The 21,234-nt window shown below is 44.1% G+C and overlaps 1 protein-coding gene across 2 annotated transcripts in view; it reads right to left on the minus strand.

Moving 5' to 3' along the window:
- The window catches only part of Ephx2 (epoxide hydrolase 2), a 54,671-nt gene that overhangs the window by 32,751 nt on the left and 686 nt on the right, over positions 1-21,234 (minus strand). Inside the window, exons 2-6 of one of the 2 annotated variants that reach the window (XM_047549236.1) lie at positions 8,682-8,766; positions 5,367-5,526; positions 3,993-4,183; positions 2,557-2,679; positions 1,336-1,410 (exon numbers count right to left, since the gene is read on the minus strand). In XM_047549236.1, coding sequence (XP_047405192.1) covers positions 1,336-1,410; positions 2,557-2,679; positions 3,993-4,183; positions 5,367-5,526; positions 8,682-8,766 — 634 coding nt within the window. The remainder of the gene's footprint in view (positions 1-1,335; positions 1,411-2,556; positions 2,680-3,992; positions 4,184-5,366; positions 5,527-8,681; positions 8,767-21,234) is intronic. The other variant, XM_047549237.1, reaches the window with a different exon arrangement.

The following is a 21,234-nucleotide window of genomic DNA, read 5'->3' on the forward strand; positions in this document are numbered from 1 at the left end:
GTTACATGTTGGACCCCAGTCCTGGGCAAGACGCTATTCCCTCCCATCACTGCTAGAGAATTGAGATCTGAAGGGACCTTCTAAAGCACACACGCCTTCAGGAGGACCCAGAGGTATAGGGGCGACTGCAGTGATGTGGACCAGTAGCTTAGAGCAAAAAAGAAAATTCCCTTCTTACAATCCAGATCCCTCTTCCTTGATGGTGACCTTCACGACACCTGCTGGCTACACTGCTGTCATTTAGGGTGGACTCTAGAGTTGTGGTCTCCACACACAGAGCCCACTCTGAGTGCATTTGGGCACAAATGTTGAGCAAGAACTTCATCCTGTGATGGAACTGCTGGGGCCGTGAACGTGCATTTCATTAGACTGTGACACCCCTGGGGTCACAGAAGACCCCCCACTCATCCCAGTATTTCTGTCTGCACCCAGCAAACAGCAAATGCTCAGTCCATATCTGTGGAGTTATCCTCCAGGTCAGCAAGTCTCCACATGGCCTCTGAGGACACCACAGCTCAGGCCAGCAGCTCTGTCGCTGGCCACCTCCTGATTATGGAGAATGCAGGCATCCAGTGCCGTGCCTGGTGATCTGGTGTGGTATTTCATCTGATCCTAAGCAGAAACCTACGGGAATAAGGCCATGATCCCTGAGGCCTGAGGTGAGCCACAGCTGGCCCATGGCTGTGCCCTTGGTGAATGGCAAAGGCAGGATTCAGCCTAGTCTGTCTGGCTCCAGAATATCCACCTGGCCTGACTCTGCTCTCAAGCTGACCCATGGCTGTAGGTCTCGTCCCATGCAATGCAGCCAAAGACACATGAAGAACAATCCCAAAAGTGAATCTGTGAGAACATTCTGAAGCTTCAGATCAACAGTTGGGGGAGGCCTGCGGGCAGGGCCACGCATGGGGCCCCTCTGCACGTGGTCTTGGCCTTGCCATGGCCCGATCACTGGGCACTATAGTGACCTCTCCCCTCTCCGCACCCTGGATGCGGGTTCCTTGCTCATCGCGGCACTTCTGTACCCTGCCTGGGCCTGACACAAAGGAAGTGCTGATAACTAGCTGTCCACTGAAAAGCATTCTGCCCAGGGCACAGGCCAAATGTGCACGGGCTTCCACACCCAGGCTGCCAAGGTCCATGGCCAGCATCCCTGGGGGTTTGGCCACAGCAGCCAAGCTGATTAGGCGTCCCTGTCTCCTATCAGCTTTTTGGGAATGAGACCTTGGGGAATCCTAGTTCCTCATAAACGGCGGATGTTCGACTACCCTTGATACTTCACAGGTGACTTGGCTGGCCGCTCGCCCAGGCCTGGTCAGAGAGTCCTGGCTGACTTACCTTTACTGTCACGTACCCATGGCTCACATCACTTGGGTTGCAGGGGATCGGCTGGGGGGCCACAGGGTGGAGCAGCTGAAAGTGGGACAGGAACAGTGAGGGACAAGCGTGAGCCTCCTTCCCCGAGGCCCTCTCGGGTGAGGCCCTAGGGGTCACCTCTACCTCCCCCTGTGTCCTGCTGGTGCCTGACTGCCAAGTCTCCCTCCCTTTTGGGCCTAGCTAGACTCCATTTCTCAAACAAAGTTTGTGCAAGGTGCTTTAAGGTTGCAAAGTTGTTATTGTACACTTAGGTTTATTAAAGATGGACAGTAAACTGTTTTCTATCTTTGGCTGAATTCTGTCCCTCCTCAAATTCATACGCTGAAGCCCTCCCCCCAGAGCCTCAGAATGTGACTGCATTTGAAATAGCGTCTTTAAGAAAGAAATTAAGGTAAAATGAGGTCATTAGGATGGGCCCTAATCCAATATGACCGATGTCCTTATAAAAAGAGGAGATTAGGACACAGACGTGTACAGAAGAAAACCTGTGCAGGAACAGAGAGAAGAGAGCCAGGCTCAAGCCAAGGAGAGCGGCCCCCACAGGGAACCAACCCGGCCAATACCGTGACCTTGGACTTCTAACGTCCAAGAGAAACAGACGAACTTCTAGGGATGAAGCCAGGGTCTGGGGGACTGTTGCAGCAGCCCTCACAGACTGACACCTCCTCGAGGAAACGGCTGTGAGGCCCTGACGTCCCCTGGCCTCCTCTGCCTCTTGCAGGTAGGAGCAGGGCCTGCCCTGCAAAGGCTGGGCCACGTCTGCCCCGTGGGGGCTCAGTGTGGTCAGGGATCTCCCGTGGACCCAGAAGAACAAAGGTGACTCAGGCCTGCGGTGCTGGCTGATTCCCAGACAGCCCGGGGACGTTAAGGCTGTGCCATCCTCCTACATGAGGGACAGATGTCACCTAGGAGCTTCCCTCTGACCGCCAAGAGCATGAGCCAGATGGAACTGGTTGGCTGCACCTGAGAGCCAGTGGCACGTCCAGCAGACCAGCAAGGTCAGGAGACTCCCCACGCCCTGTCTTGTCTGGGGCACTGAACCTGGCTCAAACACTGGCTCTTCACTGACCACAGAGAGGAGGAGGCGTTCCCCAGGGACACGTGGCTCCTGTACTGAGGGTAGCAGACGCCCCTGTGGAGGGGACAGGAGCAGGAAGCCTGGCTCCCTGACACACAAGTTACCTGCATCCCGGTTACTCTCTCCAGTTCTCTCAGGGCTGTGTTGGTGTCATGGACGAGGATGGTGACCATTCCCAAGTCACGGGCCGGCTTCAGATTACTCTCCATGTCATCCAGGCAAACCACCTGAACCCAAAACAGCATGCCGTCAACCCAAGAAAAAATCCTGCGGGAGGGACTCCACCGGAAAGCAAGCCACTAGCACACAGGCAGGGACTCCTTTATCACAGGACCGGGAGACCCCTCCCAGCGTGCCCACTGACTCCCGCGTTGCACAAGCACACACAGGAACACGCAGGTCAGAGAACTTGTTCCCTCATAATACCTGGGTGGGATCCAGTCAATTCTGAAGCTGAAAGAAGATTCGGGAGGCTATAAACGTGTCAAGAACACACTAAAACCCACCTGGGAAAATCGACAAGTCCTAACGGACATGATGTAGGTACAAAAGAACTCTAATGAGGGCGGACAGTAAAACAAGTTATAAACCTACCAGAGCAGAAGAGTTTGGTTCTAGAAAAGAAATAGAGATAGAAGTGTCTGTGAAATAGCAGAGAATCTAAGATAGAGACAAAAGCAAATGAGAATTTGATTTCTGATGAAGGAGTCATGTCCGCTCATGAGGAGGACCGAGGCAGGGCCTCGGTGACTGGGAGGTTAACCTGGAAGTGAATCCTCCCTTCACATCCTATCCAAGAATTAATTCTGAATGGGTCACAGATTTAAATTTTAACAGAAAAAAAAGGCTTTGGAAGTTGTAGGGGGGAAAGCGTGGGTGTGTTTGTTTCTGATCTTGGACCAGGACAGACAAGAGCGCTCGGCAGCTCCAAAGGTCATAAAGAGGAGGACATTCAGGGGCACATGTCCACTGGGGGTTGCTCCCTGCCAACTGCAGCTGTGGAAGAATGGTCCTGGGACTGAGCACTGCAAGGGTCCCCAGGGGTGGGGCCCAGGGTCTGTGGTGAGGTGGGATCAGCAAGAGAGGGTCTAAATTAAATTTTGGCAATCACCCCATGGAGGTGAGAGTAGGAAAACAGTGTTTTAGCACAGAAAATGTTGGAAGATAGTAGGAAAGACAGGTTCCAGGGCCCCGGGTGCCTGGAAAGAGACTGAGGCTGATAGGCCCTGTGGCCTTGGAAAGTCTCCCAGGGTCTCTGGTCTTCCCCAGTAAACTCGGGAAGCTGATCTAACAGCTTTAGGTGACACCTGCTTAGACTCAAGTCCTGTAATAGATAGAAAAAGGACCAGGTGCCCACCTCTGGCAGAACTTTCTAGATGAAGGACAGGTATAAGTCCTTTAGGAGAAGTCCTAGCCTGGGAGAAATAGACCTGGAATTGTCCTGCCAGGCCCTAAATGTGCCTGACCTGTACACTTCTCATTTCCCTCGGTTCGGTACCTCTGGCGCATGCTTTTTCCCTGGGAGGAAGTATCTGCATACCTCGCTGGGCTTGGCCTTCAGGGTGTCCAGTACAAACTTGTAGATCTGAGGCTCAGGCTTGACCATTCCAATCTGACACGACTCCAGCAGGAAGTCAAAGTGTGGGTTCAGCTCACACATGAGCTTGGCCAGGCTGTCCCTCGAGGGGCTGTCATCCAGCCAGTTGTTGGTGAGGATGCAGGTTGCAAGCCCTGAGCAGAGAGTTCCCCGTGAGCAGAGCGGCCACGGGAACCGAAGCTCGACAAGTGTGAGCTGCGCAGAGCCACGGGGCTGGGGGAGGTCCAGAGTCCCGTCCAGTCTCTGCTACTGCAGCGCTGCTTGACTGAAAACACCTGCCGAGGCGCTCGGAACGCCATTCCCACGCCAAACCAGAGAAGCAGACAGAGGTAGCATCGCCCCCTGGCTCTGTCCACCCAGCCGGCCAGGGTGAAAACCAGGAAATGCTGGAGAGAGGACACAGGTGAGGCCCTTTCCATGGACTGTGAGCCAGGAATTATAGACCTGGGATGGTGCTATGGTTTGAAAGTGCCCCCACAAAAAAGCTTGTGCTGGAAATTTAAACCCCAGTGCAAAAGTCTTGGGTGGAGGGTCTGACAAGCAGGGATCCCCCGGGGGGGCTGCCTCATGAATAGATGAGTGCCGATTATAAAATGACTTGAGGCTGCAAATTAGATGGGTTGGGTCTCTCCAGCCTGCATGCCCTCTTTTGCCCCTGCCTTCCACCATGGTATGATGTGGTATGAAAGCCCTAAAGTCCCTTGATCTTGGACTCCCAGCCTCCAGAACTGTAAGAAATAAACCTTTCTTCTTTATAAATTACCCATTTTCAAGGATTGTTACAGCAGCACAAGATGGACTGAGAGAGATCACAGCCACAATGCTTACGTCTCCTGGTAAAAGAGCGGGACAATTTCAAATATGCCCAGGAACAGGAGCCAAACATTGGCACTAATAAATACTGAAAGAGCGTGAACTTGTGTCTTAGATCATGTGACATAATCTAAACTTGGGTCACCTAGTGTGGCTACTCTGACCCCAAGAGGCTGAGAAAATCATGGTTGCTTAAAAGGCCTTGTTTTAAAATCTGGGACACAGGCTGGGTCATCTCTAGTACCACCAGAAAGAGAGAATTTGGCTCATAAGGCAGTCGCTGGTATAAACTGCTTTATTAGATGAAATTGTCACTTTTCTGGGTATTCTGAGTGTGGTTTATTGAAATTTGCTAACACTTGCAATGGGCCATGTTTTAAGAACCGTTTTCTGTCAAGGTCAGAAGATCTGTGATCTCAAAACACACTTGGTCATTCATGGACCTTACCTTGCCAAAGGTTCTGGTATGGTCAGGTCAGAGAATGGCTGGTGCAAGACCCTTACCCTTCTTTCTGAGATCCAGAGCTGCCTGAAGCATGGGGCGGTTGATGTTTCTTGCTGATATCGCCTTGCAAAAGATTTGGTTTATAGAAAAATTCTCGGGGAGGCAGATTCCAGAGGCTTCCGAGCGTTTCCTGTAGTTTTCATCCATGAGTGGCACCCACTGTAAAAGCAAATCCATGGGGACTGTCAGTGGACGCACCCACACACAAAAGCTGCACAGAATCTAATAAACATGAACGAGGCATCCCCGTGAGCAAGCAGTTCCACTCCTGGGAACACGCCCACCGGGAATGTCAACATATAGTCCCCAAGAGACATGGGCAAAAATGTCCTCGCCGTACTATTCCCAAGAGTCCCACACTGGAAACTACCCCAAAGCCCTCTGAGAGTGGAATGGATGTGGGGCACATTCACACGCCGCCAGCAGCATTATTTCTGGGAGCCCTGTCTCCTCTATTTGGGCTGCTGTAACAAAATAACAGAAGCTGAGTGGCTCGTAAACAACAAAAATTTGTTTCCCACCATCCTGAAGTTAGGGACGTCCGGGCTCAAGGTGCCAGCAGACGTGGCATCTGGTTAGGGCCTATCCACCGTTCCATAGGTGGCACCCTCACCTTCCTCTTGCAGGGAGGGGCTGGCCAGCCCTGGGGTCCCTTTTCTAACAGCGCTCCCACTCATGAGGGTTCTACGTCACGACCCGATCACTTCCTGAAGGCGTCACATCCTCAGGGTGTGGATGAGGATTTAACAAGTGAATGTTGGGGGTACAAGCATTCGGATGCTAGTGAGCCCCCACCTGGAAGTGGCATGATTGTCCACTGTTAGGGGCTGAATTTTGTCCCCTCAGAATTCCCATGTTGAAGTCCCAGCTCCTGCGCCTTGGGATATGACTGTATTTGGACACTGGATGTAAGGAGGTGACTCAGGTAACAGGGGCCATGTATGGAGGTCATGGGGTTGGGTTCTGGTCCTCATAAGAAGAGAGCATACGCAGACGCTGCTGTGGTTAGAACATAGGTAGAGTTCCTTGGTCCCGAGGGTGGTGCTATGGGGAAGTGGTGAAATCCTTAAGAGGGAGCCGGTGGGAGGTCCTTAGGTCACTAGGGGTGTGCCATTGTGTGACCCCAGTATCCCGACCTCTCTCTCCTGCTGCCTGGTTCGTAGTGTAAGTGGTTTGCTCACCAGGCACTCTCGCCATGATGGGCTGTCCTTGACAGGTTCCCAAAGCTATGGGTCCATCTGACCAGCCTGAAACCTCCAGAGCTGTGAGCTACCAAAACCTCTTCTCTTTGTAAGTCAAGTGCCTCAGGTATTTTCTAGAGTAATGTGAAGCTAACACGCGCAATCAAAACCACATAGGGACGCCAGGAGAAGGCAGCCATCAAAGATCCAGCTGCTCACATCCCAGGCTCCAACTCCCAGCCTCCAGAAATGGGAGGAATTTATGTTGTTCAGGCCACTCGGTCTGGTGTATTGTGTTCTGACAACTTGCTATGGACTACATGTTTGTGTCCCTCCAAAACTTCTTATGTCGCCACCAAAATCTCCAATGTGATGGTATTTGGGAAATAATTAGACACCAAAACTGCCTTGATATTTAATTTTCCAGCCTCCAGAACACACATATACATACATGTATGTGTAGATGTATACACACACACACACACAATTTTAGTACTGGGCATTGAACCCAGGGGCACTTTATCACCAAGCTACTTCCCCAGTCCTTTTTAATTTTTTATTTTGAGACAAGGTCTCACTAAGTTGTTGAGGCTGGCTTCCTCCTGCCTCAACCTCCTGAGTTGCTGGCATCAAGGTGTGCACCACTGTGCCCAGCTCTATGGTATGTCTGTTACAGCACCTGACACAGCCTTAGCAGACTAACATACTCACTAAAGCATGATTTGTGGTATATGCAGATTATCATAGCAACACTATTTGTAAGAGTCCCCAAATGAAAACTACCCAAATATCCACCAAGAGCAGAATGGGTAAAGAGATTGAGATATATTCACACAATGTAACATCCCACAGCAGGGAGAATAAAATGATCTAAAACTACATGCAGTGACATCTTGGAATCTCACATGTGCAGTGCTGAGCAAAAGATGCCAGTCACAGAGGAATTCCTCTGTTGGGGTTGCTGGGTGGGGTGCTGAGGTCGTGGGTAAATTCATCCAGCTGTCCTGGATTGCTTCTCTGTCTGCACAGGGTTCGTAAGTGAGAAGTCTCAAGATGGCATGCACTTCCAAGATCTGACTTTTGGACCTTAAGGACTCTTCATCATGGTATAATTTAGCTTTTCAGACTTCTTCCTGTAGCCAGGTGAGTTTCCTGGAAGCTACGTACTGACTAAGGGAAGTCATGAAAGGAGTTGGAACAGGATGTGGGGTTTACACAGCCGTTAACTAGAAATTCACTCTAAAAGCCCTGTGTTCTGGAAAATGCACGACCCTTTCTTCTTGCCCTACCTTCCATCAATAATACCGAAGTTTGTTTTAACCAGTTGCCACCACGTATGGATGAGTGTGTGTGTGTGTTTTAAGGTGACCACAGTACCCCCACATTAACACCACATTCATCTTCACAGAAAAGGCAGACTTTTGCTTTGTATCACGAGGGTTCCAAAGTCTCTGAGCGAGTGATGGGGGGCTGAGATTCATAGACATTATGCACAACACAGAATTTTTTAATGTGGGTGCTCATAAGCAGATTCTCAACAGCGTGTCTTCTTAGAGCAGTAATTGAGAATACACGTGGCCTTAGATCCTGATTACTTTGTTAAAAAAATAATTGAGGTTGTAGTAACAAGAGTTACTTGCTATGGGCCAGTTACTGTGGTAAGCATTTCCACGTTTCATGACAACCCGTGAAACCCATTTTGGCAAAACTGAGAGTTCAAGAGATCAAGTGACTTGTCATGGTCACACAATCTGTAGGGAAGTCCTATGATTCAAAGTCTGGTCTCTGACTCCAAAGTCCATCCATTAGATAGTTATTGAATAAACAGTCCCAGTGGCCCTGACCTAAAATAGTTACTCTGGCTGTAGAGTTCCCTGACATAGTTCTTCAGGGACTTAGGGATGTCCCTCTGATTGGTCCAAAGAGACTATAGACCTGAACGACTCTTCAACATCTCGAGACTATAGAGCTGAACGACTCTTCAACGTCTCCTGGCCCTCTGGTTGGTCTTGTGAGTGACAGGGCATTATGGTTCCCTATGAAGACGTGGTCCTTCCCTCAGGATTTGATGGCCAGCTCCAGGCAGAAGGAGACAGAGCGCACCTACCCAAGGGTCCTGTGGTGTTTCCTCACCTGGGAAAACGTGATCTGTCCTCTCATGAGGTGGGCAGTGGGGCCATCCTGGCCTTCCTTCAGGAAAGGTTCATTCAGGAAGCCTCTGGGAGACACAGAAACACCAAGGTCAGGAATGCTCTGCTGACCGCCTCGCAGTGCGTGGGAGACAGACAGGTTGATGTTCAGAGCTCTCAGCAATGGGAAGATCAGAGTTCAGTGGCCCTCTGTCCACACAGCACCATCCAATATAAACCAAATGGTAAACATGCTCAGAAGGGCAGCGGCTCGGGGGGAGCCCTGCCCAGAGACCTGAACTGGTGGTCTGTGGCTTTACCGTTTAAGGGAGAGAAACAGAACTGAACGGGGGTCATGACTGTCCTCAGCTCATTTGCCTAAGGAAGTATACCAAAGGACTAGTTCACATTCATTGAAAGGAATTAAATATTTCTCTGGTTTTGATTATGTACATATAGTTTCTATTTTTTCTTAATCTCATCATCTACATTTTAAAAAAATTTTTGGTGAGGGCTGAATTCTAACTCCCTAAATTCCCGTGTTGAAGTCCTAACCCTGGTGCCTCACAATGTGACTGGGTTTGGACACAGGATCTTTAAAAGAGGTCATTAGGGTGGGTCCTAATCCAGTACGAATGGGGGTCTTATAGGAAGAGGAAATTTGGACACAGATACACACAGAGGCAGACCATGTGGGGCCACAAGGAGACGATGACCATCCACAACCAAGGGGAGAGGCCTCAGAAGAAACACTGTGACCACGGGCTTCTCACCTCCAGAGTCGCTCTCTTGTTAAAATCAACCCATCTGTCTTGTTGGTTACCGCAGGCCTAATCAAGGAATATGCCTTGGCTCTCATCAGCTATTTAAGCCACAACTATTTACCAACCCAGAGTAAGAGAACAAAGATCTCAACCTGGGAGTTTCATTTCTGATAATAGCCAAATACCTTTCGACAGACTAACCCTCTTGCAAGTAACCATGATAAACTCTGGACAAACAATAAAAAGAAGTAGACCTACTTAACGCTGCTCAACTGTCCAGTATCAGCAATGGCTCTGCCACACCTTAGCCATCATTTTTAAAAAAGTTTTAAAAAGCCAGAATTACAGATTATCAAAATTCATGTTTTCAGAGTACAATTCAATGATTTTTAATAAATGTATGGACTTGTACAAACACCACCATATTCTTGTTCTACAACATTCCTCATGCTCTTCAGCAGCTGCCCTCCAAGTTTAAGAAACAATGCACAATTCAATTCAATGATCTATTATTGAGCACCTAAGGTATATAAGGCATTGTGCTAACTGCTAGGATATAAAAATGGAAAAATATGGCTGTCTGCTTGGGGTGCTCACAAGAGACAAGGAAGGTGACATGTAAAGATAGATTTTTCACATTAACTCAACACACCAGGGAGGCCAGACTTCTGTATATGGGGTTCCTTCATTTTTCAACAAAGGAGGCACCAAAATTAAAAGTAAACAATTTTTCTTCAACAATGACGTTGGAGCAACTGGATATCCATATGGAGGAAAACATCTAATTTCCTACCTGATACTATATAAACAAAAATTAATCTGAAATGGATCATAGACCTATATAGAAACAAACACAATGCAGTTTTAGAAGAAGGTAGGATATGGCTTTTAGGTAAGAAAAGATTCCTTAAAAGGACACAAGAAGTATTCATCATAATAGAAAAAAATTATAAATCAGATGTCATTAAAATGAAGGATTTCCATTCATCAACCACATCAAGAAAGTGAATGGGATGTTTGCAGCATGTGTACCTGACAAAGGACCAGGAATATGTAAAGAACTCCCAAACACCAAGGAGAGTAAGCCAACTCAGGGAGAAATGGCAAACTGTGATGGGCTGACAGATCTGGCACCATGAGAATGTTACAGGCCAGACTCTAAGGGAAATGACTAAACAGACTCCATTTTGCTCTGAGACTCCATGTTATGTAGAAACTTCTCCCGTGGGAATACCCCACCTCTGTGCCCATCATCAGTTACTTGGTGTGACGTGTTTAACAATATAAAATGACAATTCCTATGTAATGAAAAATTGCTCTCTTTGGATCTCTATTTCTTCTAACCAGTGTACCATGTAGCAGTAATTTTGTGGTTGTTAGTAACCATTCTTTAGTTTGTATCTAGGTAAGGGTCATTTTGACCCACTTCCCCCTCTGTCGATGATCTCATGATGTTAGTTTGTAATTTTGAATCATAGCAACAGACACTTATGATTAATGTAATTTTTGGTATAAGAACCCCTACAACCCCGTGGTCAGGGCTGTTCTCCCAAAATCCATTTTTTGGGGCATTGTGTGAGACAGTCAGCCGGCTGGCTTATTAAAGACTCTCAAATTTGGACTTCTCAGTGGTGATCGGTCTGTTCTTAAGTTGCGCCCCATAACATTTGGAGGCCCCAGCAAGATCCTTGCTGCCTGGTGGGCAACCACCGCTCACCACTGACCTGGGAACTCCTGCGGAGGGGAGAGGCCACAGCGTTGCTCCTAGGGGAAGTCCTCTGAGAGACGTTCCTCAGCCCCAGGCTGCATGGTCTGTGGAGCTCCACCCCAGGACTGAACTAAATTCTCTGAGAGAGTCACCTGTTTCTGCACCCCTGGGGGACCGGTAAGTCTGTTTCTGGGGGATCCGCATCTGGGGACTCTGAGGAAGGCTGGACGCAGCATTACTTCCCGAGCCCGCGACTGGCAAGACGTTGCCCAGGCCCTCAGGTCAGGAATCAGGAGTGGCCACTCGTCAGTGTCTTTGGTGTCTTGTCTGTTCTGTGTTTGTTTGTCCTTTTCTGTTTCTTTGTTGCCCTTAAGTGTAAGCCTGGGTCAGTCTCCCTCACATGAGTCATGTACTCCCCTCCAGTGCATGTTAACTAATTTCCGGGAATTCCAGAAGAGAGCCAGTGACTACGGAACCCGCTGTGATGTCTTTTCTCTCTCTAAATTCTGTGAGAGAGAATGACCAACGTTCGAGGTCAGATGGCCCCCTCAGGGGACCACTAAATTGTCTTTGGGCAGCCTGAACATCCTGATCTAATGTTTAATAGTCAAATTTGGGGAAAAAAATGGTTAAAAAGGTTTATAACAATGTTCACTAAGGCTCATATTAAAATATAAACTGCTGCCAATAGGAACTTCCAACTATTGGAGTTGGTCCATCAAAATGCCAGGCTAAAATTTTGACGGCTGCTATCCAGGAGACCAGGAAAACCGGTTTAGAACAAGACCCCAACCTGAGGGAGCTCTCCCAAGGAGACCAATGGAAGCAGCTCCCTTGCTGTCTCTTTGGGAAACTCCTTCAGGGAGGGATAGGGCATAACCTTTGTCTATATTCTCTTAATTCCTTTTCATCTCCGATGAGAGGGACCACATCAGGATGGACACCAAAAAGACTTTAAAATTCTATTTTCTTGAGTTCATAATTTTGATCTGGTGTGCGTAGGTTAATTTTTGATCAGACCTATTTTATCCAACTATAAAGTTTTCTTAATGCTCTATTTCATTCAGAGGCCAGTTTACATGGGTTAACTCTCAACCTAATGGGTTTTAAAAAATAAGCTATAAGGCCTTTGTCCATCTGCTTATTTTATGTATATGTACACTGGTGTATTGTCATGTCTACATATATTTGGTACCAAAATTAACATGTGAGCTCATAAGCTAAAATTTGACAAAAAAAAATGGATCCAAATGCTTTTGATTCACATGATTTAAAAGGTTTTTAAATTGGGTAAACAAAAGTATGACTTTCAAGTTACTAACACAGTTTTGTTTCTAGGTGGTCAAAAAATAATAAAATGTTAATTTTATAAAATGTCTAATATCCATTGTGTCTAGATTTTTCTTCAAAAGGGAAGAAATGACTGATATGGCCCAATACACATCTCTGATATCTTGCTTTTTAAAAAAATAACTAAATTAGATTTAACATATATAGGATTGATCATGGATGTGTTTGTTAGAGACATCTGATTGGTTTAGAGAGTTACAATACTATCTGTTAAATATAACATCAAGTACTCTTAACTCCCTAAATTCCACAGGGTAACATACTTAAAACATTTTTGGTGTTTTCATAAATTGGTAAATAAAAAGAGGGTTTAAAATTACTTTATGTTATCACTGAAACCATGGTTAGTAAAAGTCTCAACAGGTATTATTCTATATAAAGGGTCCAAAAGTTTCAACTATATTTAAATAGAGTTCTATAAGTGACAAAGTATTTCATCTGATTAAAATGGAGTAATTTATCTAAATTCAGAAATTTACAAGGGTTGTTTCAGAGTATAAAAAAAGGGACTCAACAGATTAAAAAAATTAAAAGGTTCTAGGTATAAAAATATATTTAGTAAAAAATGCTTCTAGATTAAAAATGTCTTTATGTGATAAAATAAAGCTGTAATACAGCTAAGTAAACAACAAGAGGGTCTAATTAAGAAGTTTAAAAAGGTGTAAATTAAAGATAAATTTTAAAAGGTTTACGTGTATATATAAGTAACACAACAGTTAAAACTATTCAAGATTTTTTCCTAGTCAAATATTAATGTACTAATATAAACCAAAGTTCAGTCTATATGCTAAAATGACCAATAATCCTTAAAACATTAATTTACTCTTAACATTGTGTCTGTTAAATTTTATTCTCTAGAGCAACTAGTCTTAAAAATTGGGGGTTTGTACAACTCTGGTTAGACAGCAACTGTTAGAGTATTGTACTACATTACAGAGTCTAAATTTTTTTAAAAAGCTAAACATGGTTAATATAAAAACATCAATGTAATTATGATTCTATTACTCTTATTTATATATTAAATGTGTTCATTTGTCCAGGTATACAAATCTTTAAAATGTTTAAAAGAACATTTTATCAAGCTGGTGTTCTCCAACCTAAAGTTGTAATGGTAATTTTAAACTTATCAGAATAAGAAATTTTATTGGGGATTTATTGATATCGCTTAGTGTTCAGTAACTGAACCTGAACCTTCTGCACTGGGATAAAAATGTAAATGTATTTCTAAAAGATAATGAGAGTCTGATATGTTTAAAGGTTAATATCATGAAACAGGAAAACATTTTGCCACTTTACTGCACAAAAGGAAAGTTAAAAGCTCTCTCAACTTTCATTCATGTTTTCGGTGTCATATCATATTGTGTTAACTAACATTCATATAGACTTAAAAAACAATATATGTAAACTTTATAAAATGATATTTAAAAAAGATAAATATCAGCTTCAGAACTAGACCGCTTTACCTAAGATTTATGAAGAGCCCTACCTTACCTCAGTTAAGGCTCTGCCTCCCACATTACTACATGTTACAGTGGCTCCAAAATAAGCCAGACTTCAGCTCACTTAAAGTTATATTCAAAAGATTGTTTTTTTGTTGTAAAATTACTATGATCTCAAAGAGGGGATATATTATATAGCTCAGCCAAAATTTAAGATAGCTATTACACAACTAAATATGTTTTTACTGTAGTTAATTCCATTTTGCATTTTCCTTGTAAACTCTGTGACTGTTGACTGATTAATGTTTTACAGAGGTACTGCTTAAGGAACAATCTGAATTAATTTGAGATAATAAGCCATCACCTATAGGACAGATAATATAAACCCCAATTTAATAAAAGTCAATAAATAACTATAAAGTCATAGACATTAAAGTTAAAGCCCAGTACTCTTACTGTATGACTGGTGAAACTGACTTGCTGGATGTTTAAGATCAAGACTTAAAGGTTGAGATTAAAATAAAGGGGTTAATATTTGGCTCTTGCCCTCAGAGTCAGCCTAAACCCAGGGAACAAGAGAACTTCTCTAAGGAGCTTTGCAACTCTGGGCCACATGACCTTCCAATCAGGGAGATTGATGAGACTACTAGAGGATAAAAAGTCAAAAGTGCACCTGCTACAGAGGAGGGTCCTTGGGAAAGGGAGACATCCCTGATGCTTCCAAAGGAAGCCACCTCATCAAGGAGACCCTACCTAATGAATGACACTAAAGGAGCTAAGAAGCTGCTTTCAAGTTCCCCATGAGTGACCCCTGTGGGAACTCAGCTGACTCTTAACAACAGATAGGAACAAGGTCAACTTGACCAGCTTGGTCTTAAACACCTAGCAAAACAGTTAAAACTAAAACACAGTTATTCCTGGACATTTTTAAAAACAAAACAATAGCTATTTTACTATAACTTAAGATGTACACTTGTGTTAGCCCCCAAAATAAGTAAAACTGGAGATAACAAAAAACGTTCTTAGACAAAAATGACTGATAACTATCAAGAGAAACTGCCAGAGTTATAAGTTTTTAGTCAGTTTAAGGCCCACAGTTCTCCCTTACCTCCAATACAGGTAGGCTTAATCAATGTTTGCTAGTATGATTCTCTAGCCCTAAGTAACAAAAATAAAGGGATCTTTACTAAACAAAGAGGTCATACCAAGAAAAAGATATTTTACAAAAATCAGATGACATTAGGTAACTTAACTAATGTTGTGTTTACATTCCTCATAACTCTGACAGATTTACAATTAAGGCCTATCCTCTCCAGTCTTATTAGACTTTTGTTAGGTCTTTTCATGTAAACAATGTCTCAGCTCTTCTACCTCCTGGTAAGAGATTATTAATTTCTATCTGCTTCATGATATTCATTGACATGTTCCAGATGCTATTTATTTTGTACTCATGGTTTTTTGTTTCTTTCATAGAATAAGACTTTTACCCCTAGAAAGATCCAATTTCTAAAAAGGAACTTTTTACTGCTTGCCCCACCCCACATTGCCCCCTCAGCTGGAAGCAGCAAGAGCGGTCATCACCTTTTTTCCTTACAACAGTAAAAAGTCCCTAAAATTAGAGGGGTAATAATAACAATTTTAAAAGACAGTCAATATAGATAGGTAAATTGGGTTAAATCACAAAAATAAGGGCCAGTTTGGGTCCAGAAATGACCTCTGAGAGATTAAAATGTTAATGCTTCCAGAGCCCTTCCTCCACCCTTTCCAAGAACCTGCTCCTGTTCTAACCTGTTGTTAAGTCTCTCCAACAGGTTCAACTTATGAGAGAACCAGCCCAAGAGACCACTGATTTCCAACACCCATTTCAGTCAGAAGACTACATCTACATCAAATGGTTCCAAAAAGGACTAACACCCAGCTGAAATGGAGGGGACCTTACTCACAACATGGACGAATCACATCTGAGTTAAGACAACAGAAAAATGGACAGTCCTCAGAGACCCCAACCACCATCTAAAGATAAGACTGAAAAAATGTTAATCATGTTTTGTCTCTTGCTTGGACTATGTCAGGAATAACTCCATGCTTGGCCCTTCAACTTTTTAAGATTACCAAATGGGATGAATTCTGTGTTACTGTTCACATCTTTCCTCAGGTGTATTATTATGATGGGGAGGGAAAAAGGGAATATACGGGACTCATGCATTGATTGAAACGAGTGGCCCCTATCTTAGTTCCCCTCCTAGTGGGAATAAACATAGCCAGCTCCTCATTACAGGAAACCAAAATTTTAAAACCTTAAGTAGACAAACAGATCTAAACTTAAGTGAATTAAAAAAAAACAAACAACAACAAAAAAAAACTCTGTAAACCACTTTAAAATTCCCTTGATTCACCTGCTGAGGTAATTTTACAAAGCAAAAGAGGGTTAAATTTGCTGTTTTTAAAAATAAGGAAAATTATACATAACCTTAGGGGAGAACTATTGTTTCTATACTAATCACTCAGTTGTCATTCATGATAGTTTATCTTTGATTTAAATAAGGCTCAAAAAAGTGAGGAAAACTAAAAACCTGAGGAAAATTGGTACCAAAATCTGTTCTCTTAGTCCCTCTGGTTAACTACTGTAATAACCGTGATGGCAGGACCTCTCATCCTAGTTATGTTGGGACTTTTAATCGGGCCATGCATGATAAACTGTTTAACTAAATATGTTAGAGATAAAATCCAATCTGTTAAACTAATGGTGTTGCACACTCACTACAATCACCTCTATATTAATGAATCAATGATTTGATTATGTACAAAAGACCAGTGGGGAATGTGATGGGCTGACAGATCTGGCTCCATGAGAATGTTACAGGCCAGACTCTAAGGGAAATGGCTAAACAGACTCCATTTTTCTCTGAGACTCCATGTTATGTAGGAAATAAGCTTCTCCCATGGGAACATCCCGCCTCTGTGCCCATCATCAGTTACTTGGTGTGACGTGTTTAACAATATAAAATGACAATTCCTATGTAATGAAAAATTCCTCTTTGGATCTCTGTTGCTCCTAACCAGTGTACCATGTAGCAGTAATTGTGTGGTTGTTAGTAACCATTCTTTAGTTTGTACCTAGGTGACCCACTCCCCGCTCCCCCCTCTGTCGATGATCTCATGATTTTAATGTGTAATTTTGAATCATAGCAACAGACACTTACGATTAATGTAATTTTTGATATAAGAACCCCTACAACACTATGGTTGGGACTGTTCTCCCAACAGCCATTTTTTGGGGTATTGTGTAAGAGAGTCAGCCAGCAAGACTCTCAAATTTGGACTTCTCAGTGGTGATCGATCTGTTCTTAAGTTGTGCCCCATAACAGATGAAGACTTCTAGGGGATCTGATACAGGATGCTGTAAGATGTAAGCTGACAATATGTTAATTATGATGCCCCTGAAAATCTTGAAAATACCTTAGTTACTCTTGGTGCCTTCAGCCTTAAAGGGGACAAGAGAGGTTAGATAAATCTAGCAATAATCAAACCGTATTGTCAGTTTTTAGGCAAGTAGTCCTTAAGCAATTTAAATACCTATGTGTATAGCTTAGCAGGAATCTGACCCAAAGTTTAAGGGGAAAAGGAGACAATATGAAAGCAGAGAGGCCGAACTTTTATCCTGTTAGTTACCCATTGGGCATCCGTAGGGCCAAGTGAAGAGTCAGTGCTTTGAGCAAAAGTGGCCTCTAAGTTCCTGTTACAAGATTGTACAATAGATAGATATCCTTCAAAGATTTTTAAAAACTTCCATAATACGAATCCAAGAAACATAAATCATCAGACTAAAAATATCTGAGAAAATCTTGGAGATGGGAAAATCTTGGAGGTAGATGGGAACAAGCCGATTTGAAAAAAAGAAAAAGGAGAGTCCCAACGTGGGACGATTTCCTTGTTGTTCTTCTCCACCAAATCCCAGAGGAAGCTCAGACTCAGAGTTGGCCAACACCACATGTAGGAAGTGGGCTGGGGGCTTTAGGGTAGAGCAAAGAGGGGCTCCGTTTGCCAAGGCCGAGGCAGCCTCTCCCTCCACCGCCTCATTTGTTTTCAACAAATATTTATTGAGCACCTTCTATGTGACAGGCACTGCTGTAGGCAGCACGTAATCACTCCCTCGTTTGGGATTCCTCTTAGCACAGGTGCCTCCGTCTTCAGTGTCCCTCTGAGTCCTTTTCATAAGAAGAATTTATTTACAAATTAGTTATGAAATCAAAACTCATTTTTCAAATTAAAAAAGGGAAGATGTTTCAGGAGCACATGAAAGGCAACTGAAAGTCTGGACACTGTCCTGCAGATCCTGGAGGTATTCGATAAATATTTAGGGAAACAGCACCCAAGATGCACCATAAGTCCTACTTGCCAAATGCGCTTTCGATTTTTGCATAACTGTATTAAGAGTGAGATCTCTTATCTCGCTCACTCAAAGAACATTTAATGAACTATTTAGTAGGAATTTTTAAAAGAAATTTGACAACTTAACCATCCCTACTTTTTTTAGTCTAGTGGTGCCCAGCAGACCCTCCACAATGATGCCATCTGAGCAGTTATTCAATTAAGCACAAACAGCTTCCTACGGCCTGGGTGTGGTGGCACATGCCTGCCATCCCAGTGACTTGGGAGGCTGAGGCAGGAGGATGGCAAGTTGGAGACCAGCCTGGGCAACTCAGCAAGACTCTGTCTCAAAATCAAAATAAAGGTCTGAGATATAGCTTAGTGGTTATGCCCTCTGCTACAGGGTTCAATCCCAGGACCACCACCACCACCACAAAACTGCCTACAGGCCATATGAATATTAGGAAACCACACTGGTCCCTTTACAACATGTCAGTCAGCTTTGGCTGTCAAGGAAAACATCATTTCCAGCACCTAACCCTGGAGGACACTGGTCCAGATGGCCACAAACAAGGGTGGAGCTTTGCTTCCTCCATGTGCTGCATGATGCTAGAGGACCCTGCTCCTAGGCATCCCACAACCTCTTACTTCTGGAGTTCATGGCAGCCTGGGACTGGGACCCTGTCTTCAGCAGCTACTCATGGGTGTCCAGGACCTTCATGGGCTCCTTACCTTGAGCCTCGGCACCAGGCTCACAGGCTCCCTCTTGTCACTGGGCCCTTCATCCTCCCTGCGCATGACCCCATGACTCCACAGACTCTTGTTCTCTCCAATTCCAATCTTACCCAGCTGTCCATCATTCCATACTGTTCCACCTCCCAGCTCCCAAACCTTCAGATGGTACTGTGAGCCTCAGCCTCTTGCCTTTTACCAATTTACCTGATGCAGTGCCCTGACAACTGTTTGCCATGAATTAGAGATCCAATTATTTTATTTCCTCTCCAGCCCATCTTGGAAACCCTCCAGGACTCCCCACCGGCCACTCAAGTAGCTGCACGGTGATGAGGGCCCCACCCCTTCCCCAGGCCCTCCTCTCCAGTAAGGCTGGAGCACAAAGTGTCCCCCGCAGATTCCAGGGCTTCCACCTCCTGCACTGGGCACCTGCTGTTCCCCTCATCTGGGAGGGCCTCCATCACATTCCCTGTCGACCTCCCGTCAATCTTCCTCCTGCACTGAAGCCTCTCCTGATTCCACTGATCGGACCTAATCCTTCCTGCTTCAAACCACTTAGAACTTTGTACCTCTTACGACACTGTTTCCTCTTGAACTCTGAGTAGTTGAGCACAGTCTGGGTTATCATGCCAGAGGGTAAGCCAGCTGAAAGTGTCTAGTGCAAGGTGGCCGCTTCGTGTTCACCTTCTGAATTAATACCTTCATGGTTGGTTCACAAATCTCATAGGCTAATAAGGTCAAGGTCATGCACTCTGACCTCCTGAGTTCAGCTAGTTTTGTTGTCACCTGTTCTATGGCAGCTGGGAACAATCCTTACCATGTTCACAAAGGGAGTGTATCAGCACAACACCAAAAAAAAAAAAACAGCGTATGTTAATTCATTGCTTTGCATATGCATGGATTTTTGTAATTAAATAAATGTATCAAGAATATAGCTGCCCATCAACTTTATAAGTCATCTAACCTAATTTCATAAAAATGTATAGGAGAAGGTATTGTCTTATTTTATCAGCCAGATGACTAAAATTATAATAGGTTGAACAGGCTACCCAAAAGGAAATGTCAAAATTGACATATAAACCTGGGTATGACTCCAGTGACCAGTGCTCTTCTAAATAGTCCCACCTGGACACCTATGTCTTCTATACTCAAAAGTTGTGTTCACTTACACATCACTGAGGTCACAAGCACAAGCAAACCTCACAGCTTGTTTGCTTTGTGTATTTTTAAAAAATCAAATGTATGTGTCAAAAAAAGTGAAATAAGGATTTCTCATTTGTTAGAAAGAACTTCTTAGAAATGAATTCATTATTCCTTCCTCAGTTTCTCCTTCCAGCAAATAATTTGCATTGGGCAAGCATGGCTCAGAGGTGGCTTTCCATTTTCAAATATGGTTCTCTGTCAGATCCTAATTCTTTCAAGTATGATTAGTCTGATGAGGACTTTGTAGCCAGCTTATTTTTGTTTTTCAGCTATTGACACTTATGCACCCTGATCTGTCCCAGAATGATGGCAACCAAGGGAAGTGCAAAGTCATAATGAACCAGAGGAAAGAATCCCAGATTGGAGCAGGGGGCAGAAAAATTGGCTCCAGTTCTGCCTATGATTAACCACTGTGCAATCTGAAGCAAATTAATCCCTTACTAAGCCTGTTTCCACATCTGTAAGTGGGGTTACTCTAGACTCTGGGCATCTTTTGGCCTGGCATGCTTGCAGATACTAGCCTTTTATGATTTATATAGTATAAAGGTTAAAGAGTCCTGTTGGCCTTATTAGCATAACAACTCTAGAATCCTTAGATGGGACAGAACTCCAGAATGCAAAGCTTCCACTCTTCTGCTCTGCTCCTTCCTCTGGTCAGTCATTTAGAATTTGCTGTTGTTTTTCTTCCTTAGTTCTTGCCTACCTACCTACCTATCTTTCTTTTTTAAAGTTTTTAAAAATAAATATGCTTCTCTCCAGTAGGAGTAACACATTTGTAAATTTAAGTGCTGGAAAATACAAAAATGTAAAAAAAAAAAAAAAAAAAAAAAAATCATTCATGATCCCACCCGGAGGTTAATAATGCCGGGGATATTTTGGTATATTTCTTCCAGACATTTTTCTACATGCAGCTTTTCCCCCACAATTGAAACCATGTTACATAAATAGTTTCACAATCTGGTGGGTTTGGATTTTCACATATTATAGCAA

The sequence above is a fragment of the Sciurus carolinensis genome, chromosome 4 (assembly GCF_902686445.1).
Source record: "Sciurus carolinensis chromosome 4, mSciCar1.2, whole genome shotgun sequence".
Taxonomy (NCBI): Eukaryota; Metazoa; Chordata; class Mammalia; order Rodentia; family Sciuridae; genus Sciurus; species Sciurus carolinensis.